The 20564-nt window shown below is 38.6% G+C and overlaps 1 protein-coding gene across 1 annotated transcript in view; it reads left to right on the forward strand.

The window, feature by feature from the left end:
- DNAH5 (dynein axonemal heavy chain 5) overlaps window positions 1-20564 on the forward strand; it is a 278502-nt gene that overhangs the window by 111804 nt on the left and 146134 nt on the right. The window contains exons 18-29 of the mRNA XM_034657084.1: window positions 1298-1463; window positions 2304-2543; window positions 3823-4013; window positions 4102-4189; window positions 6884-7017; window positions 11027-11228; window positions 11793-12028; window positions 14716-14934; window positions 15971-16033; window positions 16328-16566; window positions 17311-17551; window positions 19190-19389. Of these exons, the coding sequence (XP_034512975.1) occupies window positions 1298-1463; window positions 2304-2543; window positions 3823-4013; window positions 4102-4189; window positions 6884-7017; window positions 11027-11228; window positions 11793-12028; window positions 14716-14934; window positions 15971-16033; window positions 16328-16566; window positions 17311-17551; window positions 19190-19389 (2219 nt within the window). The remainder of the gene's footprint in view (window positions 1-1297; window positions 1464-2303; window positions 2544-3822; window positions 4014-4101; window positions 4190-6883; window positions 7018-11026; window positions 11229-11792; window positions 12029-14715; window positions 14935-15970; window positions 16034-16327; window positions 16567-17310; window positions 17552-19189; window positions 19390-20564) is intronic.

Consider the following 20564-nt stretch of genomic DNA (forward strand, 5'->3'; position numbering starts at 1 on the left):
AATTTGCTGTGGCTGATGTCAAAGAGGTTGCAGCCTATGTTCTCCTCTAGGATTTTGATGGATTCCTGTCTCACATTGAGGTCTTTCATCCATTTGGAGTTTATTTTTGTGTATGGTGTGAGAGAGTGGTCAAGTTTCATTCTTTTGCATGTAGCTGTCCAATTTTCCCAGCACCATTTATTGAAGAGACTGTCTTTTTTCCACCGGATGTTTTTTCCTGCTTTATCAAAGATTAGTTGCCCAAAGAGCCGAGGGTCCATTTCTGGGTTCTCTATTCTGTTCCATTGGTCTATGTGTCTGTTTTTGTGCCAGTACCCTGCTGTCTTTGTGATCACAGCTTTGTAGTATTGCTTGAAATCCAGCAACATGATGCCCCCAGCTTTGTTTTTCCTTTTCAACAATTCCTTGGCGATTTGGGGCCTTTTCTGGTTCCACACAAATTTAAAGGCTGTTTGTTCCAGTTCTTTGAAAAATGTCATTGGTATTTTGATCAGGATGGCATTGAAAGTATAGATTACTCTGGGTAGCAGAGACATTTTTTTTTTAAAGATTTTATTTATTTGTTTGAGAGAGAGGGACACACCCAGCGAGAGAGGGAACACAAGCAGGGGGAATGGGAGAGGAAGAAGCAGGCTCCCAGCTGAAGAGCCTGACATGGGTCTTGATCCCAGAACTCCGGGATCACGCCCTGAGCTGAAGGCAGACGCTTAACAACTGAGCCACCCAGGCACCCCAGCAGAGACATTTTAACTATGTTTATTCTTCCGATCCATGAGCATGGAATATTTTTCCATCTTTTTGTGTCTTCCTCAATATCTTTCAAAAGTGATCTATAGTTTCTAGNAGTTTCTAGAATATAGATCCTTTACGTCTCTGGTTAAGTTAATTCTGAGATAACGTATGATTTTTGGTGCTATTGTAAATGGAATGGATTCCCTAATTTCTCTTTCTTCAGTCTCATTACTCGTGTATAGAAGTGCAACTGATTTCTGAGCATTGATTTTGTACTCAGCCACATTACTGAATTGCTCTATCAGTTCTAGTAGTTTAGGGGTGGAGTCTTTTGGGTTTTCCGTATAGAGTATCACGTCATCTGCAAAGAGAGACAGTTTCCTATCTTTAATGCATTCTTTTACAGGATGCCTGGCCTGGATTCACATAAGGGGTGTGGCCAAGATTGTTGGAGGCCAAAATCCCATCTAGATCCTGAATCTGTGGCATTACTACTGTTAGTGATGTGGTGTGAAGAGCTAGACAAACAAATATGACACTGTGTTAATTGTTCTTTTTTTGATAGGACCTTTGTGTAAAGGGTGCTCAGATACTAAATTTTAAAAGCTCATTAGTGGAGGAAGCAGTGAATGAGCTAATAAATATGTTGCTGGATGTGGAAGTTCTAGCCAAAGAAGAAAGTGACAAAGTGTCTAATGTGAATAGTGCTGATTCAAAAAACAAAAGTTCGGGTAAGAGATGGGGTCATGGAAGGGTCTTATTTTTCTAGGACGTTATTGAAAACTAAGATTTCATTTTCTACGTAGTGATTGGTCTCACACTTCTGTAAACACTCTCCCAATTTTATAAGGACATTTATAAATCTGAAATTATGATTCTGAGCATATTGTCATTCATCCCATTATTTTTTGTTAAACTGTACATGGATGTACCTTATCAGTAGAGTAGGATGGATGATGGATTAGAATTCCCGTTGGAGTACATCTGCCTACACTAAAGCAAACCTTTCGTGGGCCAGATGAGGACACTGAGAGGCAGGGAAGGAAAGTGATTCTCCCAAGGCTTTATGGCTATTGATGGAAGAAAGAGCATCAGAACCCAGGTCCCTGAGGTCTGGTCTTGTTTTTACAGCCATAGCGCCTGTCTCTCCTCCTGTTTCCTCACATGGAGGAGGAGAGGCCTCCATCGGCCCACCTGGTGCCCCAGTTTCTTCTTCTTATTCTTTGATGGATGCACTTTCAAGGAAATCTGATGTTTAAGTATTTTTTTTTTTTAAGATTTTATTTATTCGACAGAGATAGAGACAGCCAGCGAGAGAGGGAACACAAGCAGGGGGAGTGGGAGAGGAAGAAGCGGGCTCATAGTGGAAGAGCCTGATGTGGGGCTCGATCCCATAACGCCGGGATCACACCCTGAGCCGAAGGCAGACGCTTAACCGCTGTGCCACCCAGGCGCCCCTGATGTTTAAGTATTATTCAACTTGCATGTAATTATCTTAATTTTCTTCCCTTTAATTGCAGTAGATGGTTCTCTCTTTCCCCATCTCTCTCAATCTTCTCATCTTGTAACAGCAAAGAGAGAAGAAGGAAAGTCTGACACCTTGACATCATCCCTTAAGGCCCCGGCAGGCCTCCCGGTTTTGGCAACAATCCTGAGAAAGAAGAAGGAGACTGAGGTGTTAGAGGAGGAAGCCTGTGGGCTGCTGTCCCATTTCAACCACCAAAACATGGACGCACTCCTGAAAGTTACAAGGAACGCACTAGAGGCCATCCGCAGGCGGATTCATTCCTCCAACACGACGAACTTCCGGGGTAATAATTCCGCACAGTCTGCCTCCTGGCAGGCTAGACATGGTTGCTACTTGTGTGTGTATGTGTGTCCTGTTATTCTTAAGAATTTTAAAAATCCACCATTTATTGAGAGCCTCCTTGTCAGTTTATACTTTATGAATTTTGATTTTCCCAACAGTTCTATGAAGTAGATCTTATTAATCCATACTCTCCAAAGCAGAACATTTCTTTACTATTTTTGCATCAATTTAGTACTTTCCAGCCGGTTTGTTCATTCTTAATATGATCATCTTCTCTACAGCACAATTCAGAAATGGATGTTGCATTTCCCAGATGAGCCGCAAAAATCCATCCAATCTAGAGATATTCTGAAATTAAATTTTAAATTAAAAATGAAAATACATTATTAATTAAAATTGCAAAGTGATAGGGTAATAAACCCTATTTTGAATATTGGCATTTAAGGGGAAGCGTCTCTAATAGTTCAAAGTAGATGAATAAAAGTAGATACATTGAAGAAATTTTTGATTGGTAGCATGGAATCAATAGTTCCATGCTTTTAGTTCCAGATAGTGCTTTTATTTAACCCAGGGATAGTATTAGAACTTATCAAGCATTGGTCGATATGCTGAATATTAAATCACATGTCTTTCCCAACTTTATATATTACAGGTATTTCCAACTTTATAAAGTTACACTCACACACACACACACACACACACACACACGTTCACATTTATGTATTTATGCCTATGCTGATACTCACACCTATAGGCAACTTGAACAGTCCCTTGGATGTAAATGATGAGTTACGCCTTATTTCTTCTCCACTCTTTAACTGCTCCCCGTTTGGATTATATACACACGGTGGTAGAAAAGGCATATGTTTTATGTGACATTCCAAACTGGTTATTTGTTCTGACCTTGGCTTATTGTGACAGCTCTTCTTGTTCTTCATGCCTCACTTCCTTATTCTACATTTAACTAATTCGTTGGCATGCTGGTGTGTGGACAGCATCATTTGCAGTATTTTAGATTACAGTTTATATCATTAAGCCAGATCCACATAGTGGGTGGCCTTTTATGGAGTAGACCGTATCAGTAGAAAATGTGTTGGGTTCCACTGAACTGCTGTTATATTGAGCAAAATGAGTTCCCCCGCAGTTTTCATTTGTCCCCCATATATTTGTCTGATAGTGTATCTCTTATGTATTGTTCCAGGTGCTTTAATTTTCCTGGTTTAAAAGGAAATAAACCCCATTTTACATTAGTAAGTCTTTACTGTTTTGTGTTAACTCAGACAGTAAGAATGCCTCTAGGCTGAAGCAGAGCAGCCCACCCATCTTCCGGGCAGGCATCACTCTGGCCATTCCCAACATCGCCATGGTCCCTGCCCTGGAGGACCTACAGCAGACGCTGAACAAAGCCGTGGAGTGCATCGTCAATGTCACCAAAGGGGTTAGACAGTGGAGCAGTGAGCTGCTCTCCAAGGTGGGTGTGGGATGAAGCCTTCAATTCATATGGAAGCTGCTGCTTTTATGGATGGGACTGAGCTGAAAAATATCCTTTTACTTTGTAGAAAAAGATGCAGGAGAGAAAAATGGCTGCTTTGCAGAATAATGAAGACAGTGATTCTGATGCTGAAATGGGTGAAAATGAACCTCAAGGTGAATGTTCCTTTAGTTCTTTCTAACTATTCATTGAAAACCAACATTGGTGGAGCTCAAATGGACTTTTTCCCTCCATGTAATTCTTAACTCAGTGTTGATTGGAATATTAATCTACAAGCCAGTTTTAAGTTAATATATTATAAAAATCCATGTTTTTTAATGACTCCAATATAAATCGTGTGTCTTTAGTGTATACGTCACAGATGTGGCTGTCTCACTGATTTCTGGTCCACTGTAATGCTAGGAATGGGGGGGTGGATAAGAAGGACTTCAGTCTCACAGTTTAAAGAGAAACTTGTCATCCTCACAATGAATATTTTCTGACATTTAAGAGTTTTGTATTTTAATCCATTATGTGTCCTGTTGTGCTGACATATTGTGATTTTTGCTGTATATTCATGGTTTTCATTTATATTCTGTAAAATTAGAGAACATATGCTATCCATGTTGCTAATGACATTAAACGTTGCCTTTAGTCCTGTAAACTCTTTCTAAGGCAACCCTGCAAAAAACAGACCCCACATAATTTTTAATTATTGCTTGTCTCCCCTGCATGATAAATCACTGAACCATGAGAAAAAAGTGAAGCAAGTTCCTCTTTAAAATAGTCTGTTACTGAGGAGGATAAAGATAGTTCAAAGCAACTTTACCCACAACTTACAATATTATTTATTTAAGCCAAAAAAGCATATGTTATTGTGTTAATTTCAATTTTTATATTATTTGGAAACATAGCTTTACTTCCTAGAATAGTTTAAAATTCAGAATTTTTTAAGCTCAAAATATGCTTAGTCATGACTTATATCCGAAATTGTGAAGAAGAAATGTTTAATGAAAAGCTATGTATATATTTTTTTCATGACGAAAGAAGGTTAAAAAAAGAAATTGCTAAAATTTATGAAATGCAGTTAAAACAGCACTTAGAGGGAAATTTATAACCTTAAACATGGATATTAAAAAAGGTGAAATACCTAAATGAATAACTTAGTCTTCTGTCTTAAGAAAATTACCTTCAAGGTTACTGATTTTTTTTTTTTTTTCTAGAGACTGAAATCTGTCAAGCTTCTCTTGTGAATTCCATTTATGTTCTCAACCTCAGAATTTGCATTTGGCTCTTTTGTATTTCTGTCTCATTACTGGTATTCTCTATTTTGTGAGACACAATCCTTACATTTTCCTTTAATTCTTTAAATTGGGTTTTCAGTTGTTCTCTGAACATTTTATAACAGCTGATAGAAATTTTGTCTAGTAATTCCAGTAGTTGGGTTTTCTCATGTATAGTTTCTATTGACTACTGTTGCTATATGTGGGCCCTGCTTTTCTGTATCTTTGCATGGCTTACCATTTTAACTTTTGTTGAAAACTTGATATTTATTTATTTATGTATGTTTGTATTTATTTATTTATAAAGATTTTATTTATTTATGAGAGAGAGAGAGCGAGCACATGAGCAGGGGGAGAGGCAGAGGGAGAGGGAGAAGCAGACTTGCTGCTGAGCGTGGAATCCAATGGGGCTCCATCCCAGGACCCTGAGATTATGACCTGAGCTGAAGTCAGATGCTTAACCTACTGAGCTGCCTAGGGGCCTCCAAAACTTGATAGTTTAAAGATTATAATGTGGCAGCTCTGAAAATGTGCTAATCTTCCCTCCGACAAGAGTCTGTTGTTACTGTTTGTTTCGTTATTGGCTGTATTGACTTTCCTGGACTAATTCTGTAAAATTTGTCTTTCCCGTGGTGTGCACTATTATAGTCTCTGGTTGGTTAGTTTGAAGGTCAGCTAATGATTGCACAGAGATTTCCTTAATCCTTTGAACCGTTAAGTCTTATACCCTTTGCCTGGGAATGGTATGGTTGCTGGAGCACCCTGAAAGCTCAGGAGGTTTTCAATACTGCCTTAGCTTTTATTTACTTGATTGTATAAGGCCCAAGTAAAAGATTGGGGCATTTTAGGTCTTTCCTGGGCATGTGGATAGCTCTGTACAGATGCATGACTTTCTAGAGCCCCAAGGGATAGGTCAGGGCTTCACAATGCCCTCTTTGGATATCCCATTCCCCGGGTCTTTAATTTTTTTGGTCAACCTCTTGTTTGCCTCAACTAATATCATTGTCTCAGTCATCCGTGAAGTTAATTGTTGCTGAGTGTTTTTTAACAAATGCCTTTGGTGATAAGGATTTTACCCCCCTACTCAGTGAGTGCTGAGTTAGGTCAAGTAACAATAAACTCTGAATGTGGCTTTTCCAGAGAACTCCCTGATGGGTCGAAGAGTGACAATTCTCGGGTTTCTTGAGGAGCTCCCAATGCAGTCTGGCCCCTTTGGTGACTGCTAGGCTGTGGCTGTGTTTCTCGAGGCGACCACTTTGCCACTGAGGGTGCCGTGGGCCTAAGGAAGTTAAAACACCTCGAAACTCACTATTGGTACCACGATTTTAGCATTTTTTTCTGGAATAAAGAAGCACTACTCGGCTTATCGCCAGCTGTGGTTAATGTCCAGAGTCCTGAAAAACTGATATTGACAAATGTTCCTCATTTTCAGTTGCTTTTACAAAGGATAAGACTGTCAGAGGTTCTTCCTTTACAGAAATGTCTTCTTTTCAGAAATCCCCCTCATCATGTTAAAGCATGTTCCCTATGCTGTTGATATAAACTTTTTTCTCTCTCTCACTCTTTCCTTTTTTTTTTTTCTTTTAGATACCTTTGAGATAGCATCTGTAAACTTACCCATTCCTGTACAAACCAGGAACTATTATAAGAATGTGTCTGACAACAAAGAGATTGTGAAATTAGTCTCTGTGCTTAGCACAATCATCAACTCCACCAAAAAGGTATGCCAGAAGGACTTGCTGTCAGAGCCCTGCATTTTACAGTGTGTTCCTGTGCGAGGTTGAAGGTCACAAGCTTGTCCTAACAGCCTGTGCCTTAACCATGGTGCCTCTGGTGGGGAACTATGGGACCTGGCATGTGTTCAGCAAATGTTTGTTTAACTAAAGATTTTTCTTCCTAGATTGCAAGGGGACAAAGAACAATTATTCCTATGTTTCATATTGTGTTCTAATGCTGTAAACCTATGTATTTACTGATTGAGTACAAATAGACCTAATCGTTAAAAAATTTGATATGTTTCAAAGCAAACTGGTGTTGCATTTCACTTCCTGAGAATCAGTGATACCAGTACTGACTAGTATCATTTGAAACATAATAAGATTTATAGTCTGTTTTTCATATTTGTGTAGTCAGGTAAATATCAGCTGAAAATTTATGTGTATTGCCACTTGGAAATAAGATAATACAGAGAACAGAGCAAACAGTAGTGTTATCGGTACAAACTTATACTCGACAGGGGTGTAAATTCAGGTTAACTTTTCTTCCAACCTGCTCTTCTCTCAGCTTTCCTTTTTCTGTTCAGGTGAATCGGTTCTTACAGAACGATTCAAAACCCTGAAGTCAATTTCTACTTAAAAACAATCTATATTCACATTGCCCCTAAAACCTGTTGACTCTTTAAAAATGTCTCTCAGTGTTGAGGGAATGGTTGTCACTCAGCAAATACATCTTTTCTGTTAGTCAGTTCTGATAGAATGAGCTTCATTTGTTTGAAAACATTTTGAAAAGCTGCCATTGCTGTAACCATGTGAAGAAATATTATTAAGTTTAATTTTCATGTGTTCCTGAGGGAACTGGAAGCTTTTGCATTTATGCATTTTCAATTTTCCCTTCTTAATATATTAAAGGTCCTATATTTAATTTTGCCCTAGGGACAGTGTTCACATAATTCAATTTAACAAATACTTATCTAGTGCTTAGTTTATCAAGCTCCATATAAATGATAAAGGTAAGTAGTCTATAATGATAATAAACATTCAGATCTATTTTTGAATGTTGCAGTAATCATGGAAAATACATTAAAATAAATCAATAATGAAGCTCATTACTTTCTCTGAATATAAGCATCCATGATTATGAAAATCGAAGGGTAAGTCATAGTAGTTGAAATTAGCATACTGCTGGCAACAAAATGCTTATCTTTATGTTATTTCTGTTACGTTTGCGTTTATATTATATGAAGGAACTGTGCAAATCTCAGGCACTTAGAATAACTCGAAGGACTTTTTTCGGATTGATGAGATGCACAAATTGTTTCTGGAAGAATAAATACACACTTAGTCATCGTACTAGACATGGCCAGCCCTTTGCAGCCAAGGACCCTTCTGGGTGATTCTGCCTCAACCATGGAAAATCCTGTGATTCCAGCCCTTTTCTTCTTGCCACAGCTGATTGGATCAGAATGTAAATCTGACCTGCATTCAGCAGATCCATAGGCTAGCCATCAGCTTACAACACTGCCTGCCTTGAAAAGATGAGCTGGACCGAACCATCTAAATAACCTTGGCAGAAAAATAACTTGAGCAGAACAGCTCTACACATGTAGTTCAGGCAATTCTTCCTTGAAACTCTAGGTTACTTCCACCTTATTTTTTATTTTTTAATTTTTTTAGAACTTTTGACATTAAGTTTTTTTTTTTTTTTAAAGATTTTATTTATTTATTCGACAGAGACAGAGACAGCCAGCGAGAGAGGGAACACAAGCAGGGGGAGTGGGAGAGGAAGAAGCAGGCTCATAGCAGAGGAGCCTGATGTGGGGCTCGATCCCAGAACGCTGGGATCATGCCCTGAGCTGAAGGCAGACGCTTAACCGCTGTGCCACCCAGGCGCCCCTTGACATTAAGTTTTTACTTTAATTCCCATATAGTTAACATACAGTGGGTTACCTCCACTTTAAAAAGTTCCAATTTAATAAAGAGTGACACGTCAGAAAAGATAAATGAGAGTCTAAAACTTATTTAGTTAGGGTATATTCTTAATATTATAAAGTCTAGGATGTTGAAAGAGCTCAGGATTCTGGAATCTCAACCCATTTTCAGGCAACTTTGATAATCTGTAATTCATTCTCAAGACATCATATGCTTGTGAATGAATGTCTTCACGCTGTTGAAATACATGCCGGGTATGCATGTCAACATCTCAGCCCAAGCCGGGGGATAGGTTTGGTTGGGATAAGTAGTGGCAGGCTTAGCTTTGTGCATTTTAATGGGTGGGAATTCTCAATAGCTATGAAACCTGAAGCTCACTGTGAGGGACATTTCAGCTGTGTGTGGGGAGTGGTGGAGTAAAGCTGCTTGTTTTTTGTACAGGTTGGTAAAATTTACTGAAGTGATTGGGCCATTTAGAATGCTGTTGGTAATGCCATATTTCCCCCCCCAAAATGGCATTTTTAATTCCATCTCGGTTTAAAAAATTTTTTCTCATGTAGCTGTAACTCTGAAATTATAAGCCAATAAGAAAAGTCGATTCCCAACAGGTATATACATTAGAAATGAGGAGCCAATTCTTTAATTATTTGTAGATGATTATCTTCATGTAAATCCGCAAGCTAATCTAAAAAAAAAAAAATGGCCCGATGAGAGTTAAGTCGTTAGCTGAAAGATCATTATGGTCATTTCTGCTGTAATACAATAAACATATTCCTAAAAATCCTCTTTTGCAAGGTTGTATGTTTACTATAACATGGATTATGAGAAAAACAGGTTTGAGGCAGACAGTCAAAACCTAGAAAATTTTGTAGTTACAAAAACTATGACAATCACAGTAAAATATTCACCCATGTAGTAATGGTGTAGTAAGTAAAGAGCTTTATTATCAAAGATGAAAGAAACTTGGTGAAAGGTGGGTGTGAGAAACAGTTGAAGTTGCCGAATTATGGAAACAAGGATAAAATATAGAAAGATCAGGTTGGACTGTGCAAAGAACATTCTCAAAATGGGAGTGGTGATCAAACTGGCCCAAAGGAAAAAGTCGTGTGGAAGGCCTGTGCCCCTCCATGGCCTGCTGCTTTAGCTGGTACAGAACAAAGTGCTGGGAAAAATACCATCTGATGTGACCTCCTCATAATGTTGACATCCTTCTCTAGTTTACCAAATGTGAGTGAGACAGTTGACCTCACAGAGGCACACTTTATAGCAAACAGGACTGTTTATTAAAAAATCAATTTTTTAAAACTTATATGCCATCCATAACCAGTTATAAAAACAGTGGAAAAAATTCCGTTTACAATAATCATATCATTGAAAAATACCCAGGAACATACATGATAAAGGGTGTGTGAGGTCTCTATGAAGATTCCCATAACAGTTAACAAGTAATTTAAAATAATTAGAAGATTTGGAAAGGTATACTGTGTTCCTGGATGGGAAGATTTAATATTGTACAAATGTCATCCTAATCCAATGGGCTTATACATTTTATGGGATTCCATGCAATCTTCCAGTGCAGTTTGATGCTGGATATATTATGTTTGCCCCTCCAGATCTTATTTCCACCCTCTGACCTTTGGGAACAAATTGATAGATTTCCATAGAGGCTTTCAATAGATTTGACCAATGGGAGAATCTTGGGGGAGGTGATGCTGGGGGGTGGTGGGGGGTGGGGAGGAAGAGAGTGACCTCAGAGTGATTTTTTCCATAGTACCTTGCTGTGGCATGATTTTGAACTGCGGTTTCTGAACAAAAGGCCAGCTCCAGTCAAGAGGCTCTTGTCCAAAAGAGTCTTTATGGACTCTCTTTTTCTAGTTTCTAGAAACTATCCCCCTTTCCTTTTGGCTAGGAAGGCTAACAGGTTGTTGTTACTGCTCTTGACCTACCGTGTTCATAATGTATCTAATTCCAGTTTTGTGGATTTTAATAGATTTGTGGGAACCAACAGCAATCGAGCAATACTCACTTATACATCCATTTTCACATCTTTCCTCTCAACAGAAATCTGTTATTTGTATTCTAGGAAGTTATTACATCTATGGATTGCTTCAAACGCTACAATCATATTTGGCAAAAAGAGAAAGAAGAAACGATTATGATGTTTATTACGAAAAGCCCCTTGCTCTCTGAATTTGAATCTCAGATTCTCTATTTCCAAAAGCTAGAGCAGGAAATTAATGCCGAGCCGGAGTGCATCTGTGTGGGTGCTGTTGCTCTGTACACAGGTTGGTTCATTTTCTCTCAGGCAGCCATAAAAATTCAACAGTATCGTTCTGTCTCTTTATCTAGATTAGCATTCCAGAGAGTTCTAGCTATCTTTAAGATTGACTTTCCTTTTATGGGCCTCATGTTTTAAGACCAATTTGTAGATTTGTTTTTAATTCTCTTCTGCATAATTATGTATTCTGGACTATTTTGAACACTTTGCTGCTAAACCTTGAAAATAAATGCTAATTCAGAGAAAGAGGATGAGCACGTTGTATTTGGAATTAAAATTTACCCTTCCTTTAATAAATAATTATAAACATTTGAGGCTTATCTCCAATGGTTTTGATAATGTACTTTTTTTTTTAGCATTTCGAAATACATTCCAAATTGTTGTAAGACAAGCTTTGTAAATGAATGAATATATAATAAGTAGGAAAATCTATTTTTTTCCCAGTTTGATTTTCTTATGCGCTACGGGGCTGTAAATTGAAAAGTATTTATTATTGGTGAACAATAACACCCTGTCTTTTCATACTGGTTCAAATTTTTCAAACTGATCTGGGGACATTTGGGTTTTACAGCTGACTTAAAGTTCACTCTGACTACTGAGACAAAGGCCTGGATGGTTGTCATTGGCCGTCACTGTAACAAAAAATACAGGAGTGAGATGGAAAACATTTTTACACTTGTTGAAGAATTCAATAAGAAACTGAATCGTCAGATTAAAGACCTAGATGATATTCGCATTGCTATGGCAGCACTGAAAGAAATCAGGGAGCAGCAAATCTCCATTGACTTTCAAGTAGGACCTATTGAGGTGATTGATAATCATTTGTTCATTATGGAAATATCTCCACATGTTGAGTGATATTATCTGAAGTATTGATGAGGTCTGGTCTGTAGTTACTAATGGATGCTTAATCTAAGAACAATTTCAGTAATGATGATACCTAACCTTATAGGGGACCTTCTGTGGGCCAGTTCTGGTCCTTTACATGACATCTAAGATTCCTAATTGCAGAGCCTGGGTGAGGATTTCTGTACAAGTGATCTATAGATGAGTGCCCACAGGAGAAGGGGGTGAGGGAAACAGGAATGATGAGTTTGGGTCAAGGGTGGGGTAGCTAAGTGAGAGTGTGATCGTAGCTGTAGACTGATTTCTGCTAGATCCACGGGGTGCTCTGGATCATGAGTTATACCACACAGCTGGTCCTATCTTGAGGGAAGGAGGACTGCCCTTTACACCCCCAAGTCAGTTGGTCATTGATCATAATCTCCCAATGAGGAGGCTACCATTTAGCTGAGGACAGTTTTCCTGGGAAAGAGGCAGCTGTGATCCCCACAGACAGCACTCCTAGCAGTTGGGACTTGGTAAACAGGACTTGGCTGGAGCTGTAGGAGAGGAAAAATTCATCCTCTACCTTTCAAGTTCTTCTCACTGGTTTAAGAATTAAACTGACATGAGACAGATCAACAGGAGAAAAATCAAAGTTTTATTATGTGTACGTAGAGGCCCAATAATGAAGTTGAGACCTAAAGAAATGAACAAGGCAGGCAGTTCTTATGCTTTTTACGCAAAGAGACAATAAATGTGTGAGGAATTGACAGATCAAAGAAAACTTAACTTTGGGAGCTTAATTGAAGTAAGGAATTCTAAATGGAATTTGGGCTGTGGTAGTAAATTACTAAAAAGTAACAAGGGTTGTTTACATAGCTTTCTCAGCTCTAAATGTCCTGTCTGTGGTGATTAGTATATCTCTTTACCTCCTGGTTCAGAGAGGGTACCTTTCACATCTATTTTCTGCTCTCCGGAGACGAAGGGGGGGGGGAGGTCAGAATGTTCTTTTTACATTACCTGATTCTTAAGACTCTTATTTAAAATAATCAGTGTGGCAAAGTAGCACATTTTGGGATGGCCTGCCCTTGGTCCCTACAAGTGCTAACAGTGTCCGTTCATGTATTAATTTTGTATTGACTCATTTAATCCGTACCAAACACCTGTTTTAACATAAGGAAACTGAGGGTCAAAGAAGTGATGCAGATTAGCATTATACATTACTTTTGTAATTGTACTGTATCATATTTTCTCTTCTATATGAATATGTTTGCTCAGGAATGGGTTACTATATTATTCTTTTTAAATGAGATCAGTATAATTATAGCATTAAAATAATACTAGAAAAAATATCTTTTTATCACACCATAACTTAAATGTTTGGACTTAAATTCTGATGGTGAGGATTGTACACTAGTCTCATTTTCTGCATCCCTCTTTGAATTTTGGAAAATTTCCAATTACCAGGAAAATGAGTCAATGAGTCAGGAAAATCTATGGTCCACTGTACCCTTCTTGGGAATTGAAACATAAGGTAAAGAATCCCTGCTTTGTGTTGAACCAGGAGCGTCGCTGGGGGTTTGAAGAGGAGGCCCAGTGACTGACACCCCTGTGTACCCCTGTCTGTGAATTCAGACAAAACTATAGTCAGGTAGTCAAGATCAAACAAACACCTAACTGGCATCAAGATCAAAACCTTTATTCCTGATAGAACTTATTTGGAAGATGGGGCTTAGTGTACAACTCCCATATTCCCATTACTGCCCAAATCCATACACACACTACCAAATCCATACATGTCTCACTTGTGAACACTATATCCCAGAATTGTTGAACCAACTCATATCAGAGGCAGCATTGGAAAGCTGCAGGCCTCTCTGTTACCCTGCTTTTCTTTATTGCTACTGGGGGGCAGGCCAGAGGGATGCATTCAAGGAGGAAGAAGAAAGAGGGAGAAAGGCACTGGGCTAGATTTGCCCAAATCAACAGTCTTTTCCCCAAATTGATGATCAGGAATTCATTCTACCTGTATGGGGAGAACTAATGGTGGGAGAGTAGGGCAGAGATATTTAGGGAAAATCCTTTCTCATGAAAACCAATTTTAATCTTTTAGCCAAGAGAGTAGTCTAGGATTTTGCATCTTGAATGTAATGACCTGGCTCAGGCTTTGATACACAGGTTCCCTCTTGTATCTTACTATTGGAACCTCTTACCAACACAATGAAATGAGATAGAGTTAAAACCCTGATTTATTTTATAACTGTAATATTAGCAGTTAGATTATTTTACACTTTTCAGTTAGTTGATATAATTTCAAAGTCTTGAAATACAATTTAGGGGCCTAAGTAAAAATACCTTTTATTTGTGTAATGATTTATAGTTTTTATAGTGTTCTAAATTCAATTAAAATGCTGTTTTTGATATTTGCAAAAATCCTGTGAAACTGCCAGGGAATTTGCCTGATTTTACAGATGAGGAAACCAAAGCTTAGGGGCTCAGTTGCTCATTTGACCTTTTATGGTTTTCAAGAAGAATCACAGACCTCTCTACGAAGTTTCCCTAACATTGTGATCTTTTCCAGTCTAACGCTTTGAAAAATGTTTTAATAAATGAGTGTGTAGATTTATGCATCCGACTGGCAGAAATTAAATTTTCCTTCTTTTGTATAGGAATCCTATGCCCTGCTTAACAAATACGGGCTTCTGATAGCAAAGGAAGAGATGGACAAAGTTGATACTCTGCGTTATTCTTGGGAGAAGCTTCTGGCACGTGCCAGCGAAGTTCAGAATGAATTGGTCTCACTGCAGCCCAGTTTCAGGAAGGAACTTATTAGCACCGTGGAGGTTTTCCTCCAGGACTGTCGCCAGTTCTACTTGGACTATGATTTGGTACAACTCCAGCTTTTTCTGTTTGTATTTTTGGGGAAGAATGAACAGAGCATGCAAAGTGTTTAAAGATTGTATGCCAAGTTTAATGAAATTCCCTAGGAGTGGAAATTTTATTTTCATGGAAGCAATCTAAGAAATAGGAATTTAAAAAGTGTTGTCCATGTTATATCATTGGTCTGTTCCTGAGGTGGTTTGATAGCTTTCTAAACTTGTATAGACAAATACTATTCACATATGGTTAAAACAGTCCTCCTTCTACAGCTTTCCTTTGTTCACAAACATCATAGAGTACCCAGCAGGTGCCAGGCGCTGTCCTTGGTGTTGAAGACACAAAGTGGACAAGGCAGATGGAGTTCACGTTTTAGTCATTCATTTATGAGTTTTAGTGCCAACTCTTCTACTGGGAATATGTCATATAATAGGACCCATTTCTAGCCAATTATAATATACTACAGGAAGAAAATATGTAGAGTAAAGGGTACAGTTTGTGCCCATTACATAGGAAAGACACCCCAAACCACAAAGTTAATAAAGTTATGAGATTGAATCCATACGCTAACTTCATGGATGAGGAAGCACAGAAACCCACATATTGAAGGTGTCCTGATGTAGGAAAGAATGTTAGGAATGTTAAGATTATAGGCCACTTTGCCAATAGATATGAGAATGGTAAAATCTGTGAGTTTTGTGGCATTAGTGTTTTAGTTCAAAACTAGACATTATATGGGCTTCCTATAGAGGGCTTATTGACCCTTCTTTGCCCGTGTCACTTAAGAAATGAACAGTAATTGTTTTTAATTTTCAAAATTTCTTGAAATTTAGAAGTTGTGATATTATTTAGAAGTTGTGGTATTTTTAGACTTGAAAATATGTCCAAACGAGACACTTTCTTGAGTCCTTTTCTACAATTAAAAAATGAAGTTTCCTGTCATTGATGTGACATGCTTGAAAGCTAACTTTGATGTGCAAATACTTCAAGCTCATAAAGTCCATAGGCAACACTTCGTTCTATTTTATGTTTAACTTTTTGTTTCAGAATGGTCCAATGGCCACTGGCTTGAAACCCCAGGAAGCCAGTGATAGGCTTATCATGTTTCAGGTAATCTTTTTAGTTTCTTTAACCTTCTAAACAACCAAAACCCTAATGTTTTTAAGATACGCACATTTTTTTCCCTTAATATAGAAAGGTCTATTGTAGAATATTTTTAAAAATGTGATTTGGGATGATTATAATTGGAGTTAGTTTCTATGTAATTAGCTATAGTTATTTACTATTCTTGCTTGCCTGTGCTCAGAGATCATCCACATTTGCTTATTTTCCATTTTTTTTGACATTTACATGTTTATTCATGTGTAAATCATCTTGTTGAGTTTTCACTTGTGTTTTCTTTAGAATCAATTTGATAATATCTACCGGAAATACATCACCTATACTGGAGGAGAGGAGCTTTTTGGGTTGCCAGTTACTCAGTATCCTCAGCTTCTTGAAATAAAGAAGCAATTAAATCTTCTACAGAAAATATACACTCTGTACAACAGCGTCATAGAAACTGTAAACAGCTATCATGATATCCTTTGGTCAGAAGTGAATGTTGAAAAAATCAACAACGAACTTTCAGAGTTCCAGAACAGGTGAGAAATTAAATGTTTAGCACGCCCAGAGCTATCGAATCTCAAATGCTTTCTTTTTTGATAGGCTGTCAAGTTCTCTTCTCACCCCCAGATGTTCTGAAAGCACATCGTGCTGCATTGCTGTTGTCTGTTGACATCACCCTTGCCAGACACTATTTATTAATTAGCTCTGTGTGTGCACGGTGAGACGAGCATATTCCTTAAACCTGGATGAATCTGGTCAGGGACTTTTCTGAGTCTTGGAGAGAGCTGATCTCTATTTATATTACTCTTACCAACATTTGAAGTTTATGTGAGGTGACTTCCTGTAATAAAAGCAAGAGCCCACTGATTTTTCTACATCCTTTTAAGGGTTGAACCCAAAGAAAATAGAGGGTCATTTGTTGTACATTTTTCGGTTGACAGCCTGATACACTCTGTTGTGCTTTGTACTTAGAAGGCTCTTAATACCTGTTTGTGGAATTGGGTTGAATTGGGAGGCACCTCTATCCTTTAAAATAATGCCTTTTATTCCTAGTAAATTTTTATGAGGGAGTTGGAAAAAAACCTTTCCTGATTGGGAGGAATAATTTTCTATAATGTAGAAGTATGTTATATCAGCGGATATCATCTGAGTCATGAGATATGAGAATGTGGTAGGTATTCAAAATGACTGTTTTTGACAGAAATGCCAGCAGGAAGTCTTGGATGGGATATACCCAGGCTCATCTTTGAATAACCACTCATGGTGGCTTCACTTTGCAGGTGTCGGAAGCTGCCTCGGGCCTCGAAGGACTGGCAGGCTTTCTTGGATCTGAAGAAGACCATTGATGATTTCAGTGAATGTTGCCCGCTCCTGGAGCACATGGCCAGTAAGGCTATGATGGAGAGGCACTGGAAAAGGATAGCTGCTCTCACTGGGCATAGTCTGGATGTGGGGAATGAAACCTTTAAGTTAAGAAATATCATGGAGGCACCTCTTCTGAAGTACAAAGAGGAAATAGAGGTACAGTTGGTAGAAAGCATGATGTGGTGGTGGGGGGGGGATTGGACGGTCCCATGGGATTTATTTTGATAGTATTCCTACATTATGGGATGTTGGATCAGTAAACCATACTAAGACAATTAAAACTCTTTTCTGGGCACTCAGCTCTTCGTTCCTTCAACAGATGTTTACATGACAGTTTCTGTGTTAAGTGCCGGGGACCTAAAGATGCATTTCTGCATTCGTAGATCATTAAATAATTTCTGTAGTGAAATAATTATCCGAAGAAAAGTATAGTTACAAGACGTGGTAAATACCGTTGAAGTAAAAGTATCTGCTCTATGACAGCCTATAGTAATAGGCTCCACCTGTTTGGTTGGGGGTTGGTAATAAAAGTAGGGAATGCTGGGGTGCATGTCCATGACTGCTGGGGGTGTGTGTCCGTGTGTTTCTGCGGTAAGGCAGGGAGAGGCTTGGAAAGTGCGAAGAAGACAGTGTCAGGCAGGTGGGGCAGCACGTGTGAAGGGTGTGAGGTGTGTTTGGGAAACCAGAGGAATGCCAGCATGGCGAGGGTGTGTTATCGATTTTGGTCTTTGGACCAATGGGGAGCCATCTGGGAGATGTATTTTGAGCGGAGATGACAGGGTTGGAATTGCATTTTGCAGAGATCACTGTGGTAACTGTGTGGAGAAAGGATTGGGGGAGGGCCAGTGGGAATGATGGGAAAGTCAGATAGGGGGTTATAAGAATATAATTTAATTTCCTCCTCTCGTACTGCATCGGTTTGGCTCTAGAGTTAAATTAGAGACACATTAAATTTTGAGTCTTTGATTAGAGTTTCAAAATTTAAAAGGTTATTACATTATCTGTTTTTTATCCAAATGGAGATATAATTGACATATAACATCGTATAACTTTAAGGTGTATCATGTATTGACTTGATACGCTTATATTTCCACATGATTGTCATTGTGGTGTTAGCTAACGCCTCTGTAGTGCCACATAATTGTCATTTCTTCTAGTGGTGGTAACAAGTCTAGTCTATTAGGAAGCTTAATATTTATAATATAGTGTTGTTATCTATAATCCCTGTCCTGTGTATTGGATCTCTAGGACTTATTGATCTACTGGTTGCAAGTATGTACCCTTAAACATCTGTCTTATTCCCTCTCCCTCCCCCAGCCTCTGGTAACTACCATTCCACTCTGTTTTTCTGAGTTTGGTTTCTCAGATTTCCACATATAAGTATAGTTTATATATGTATTCCATGTATCATATAGTATTTGTCTCTGACTTATCTCACTTAGCCTAATGCCCTCAAGGCCCATCCATGTTGTCGCCAGTGGCAGGATGTCCTTCTTTCTCATGGCTGAATAGTGTTCCATTGTTGCATATCTTTTCTGTCATCTTTCTTTCTGGAAGAGTTTGATGGGAAGTTTTACAAATTAAGGTTCTCTTGTTTAGTAACAGCTCTATCTTCACCTCCTTCCCTAATTGTGTATCTGTATACACATGCACCATTTCTTATATTGCATTTTACAGCATATAAAGGTACGTATGAAGCAAATAGTGCTTCAGGTTCACCTTTGCTGAATCTAGACTGTTCAAGAAGGATGTGTGGCTTTCATGTGATAAAACAAGAGCTTGCAATTTTAATAGGACATCTGTATCAGTGCTGTGAAAGAGAGGGACATTGAGCAGAAGCTGAAGCAGGTGATGAACGAGTGGGAGAGCAAAGCATTCACCTTTGGCAGCTTTAAAGCCCGTGGAGAGCTCCTCTTGCGGGGAGACAGCACCTCAGAAATCATTGCCAGCATGGAGGACAGCTTGATGTTGCTGGGCTCCCTACTGAGTAACAGGTAAGAAGTCTGTCTGTCTTACCCCTGAGATTCAGGAACCATCATAACGAACATCTTAAGGGAAATTCATTTTTAAAATGCAGCAATAGCTCCCATACAATTTATTTAACGTTAAAAATCCTTGTTATAATTTTAGCTTTTGGCACAGCATGTATAATCCTGTTTTTATTTCATTATCTTCTATTTGTGGGATGTGTCTGAGACCATCAACTGGACAAAATAATGCAACATGTAATTAGCCACTTGGATCTTGGGGAACATTTCAACTTTGCCGCTGACAAGCCTCACCGCGCAGCTGACAGCTCGACAGGCTCTGGAGTCCAGGGGAAATTAGGCTGAGCTTCAGAATAATCGTTCTACTTGGGAAATCGTTGTGCCAACATCTGTGGACTAGAAACTCTTAGTTGTGTACATATTTAATGAGATGACAGATTAAGATGGAGAATGAATTTAATTCATAAAGAGAAGTAAAACAGCACAGACCGATACTAGTCTAACACTTTTGTTTGACACTTAACAGCAAAGCCATTGCGCTTTGGACACATGGGCCTTAGACTCATGAACTTAACATTTCCTTGGTTCATTGCTTTCTTTTGCTCCTTGTGAAATAAATTTTTGTTCTCCAGCATCTTCTCAAATACATGGCAATAGAGTAGCATGTGGGTATCATTGAGATAGGAGTTTATTGCATTCTGTCTTTCAAATGTCACTCTATTCTGTGTGTATGTGTGTATCAATAATTTTAATGTAAGGATTAATAACCCCTTAATACTGTTTAGATAAAAATTTCTCTTCTTCACATTTACTTGGTACACTTTAGTGTTTGAAGTGAGTAATATGGAATATAAAATTAGATCTTAGAGATTTAGACCATTGGTAACCTTGACTCTCAACTGCTTAGGATTTGCCAGTTTTAGTGAATTTGGTTGTGACTCAAAGCCAAGTAGAATGATGGATAGGTGGAAAATAACACACTCTAGGCAGGTAGAAAATGTACATGTATAAATTAAGTAAAAATTATCTATGTGGGGCACCTGGGTGGCTCAGTGGGTTAAGCATCTGCCTTCAGCTTAGGTCATGATCCCAGGTCCTTGAGATCAAGCCCTGAGTCAGGCTCCCTGCTCAGCAAGATGTCTGCTTCTCTCTCTCCCTCTGCCTTCCATTCCCCCTGCTTG

The sequence above is a fragment of the Ailuropoda melanoleuca genome, chromosome 3 (genome assembly GCF_002007445.2).
Source record: "Ailuropoda melanoleuca isolate Jingjing chromosome 3, ASM200744v2, whole genome shotgun sequence".
Lineage (NCBI taxonomy): Eukaryota > Metazoa > Chordata > Mammalia > Carnivora > Ursidae > Ailuropoda > Ailuropoda melanoleuca.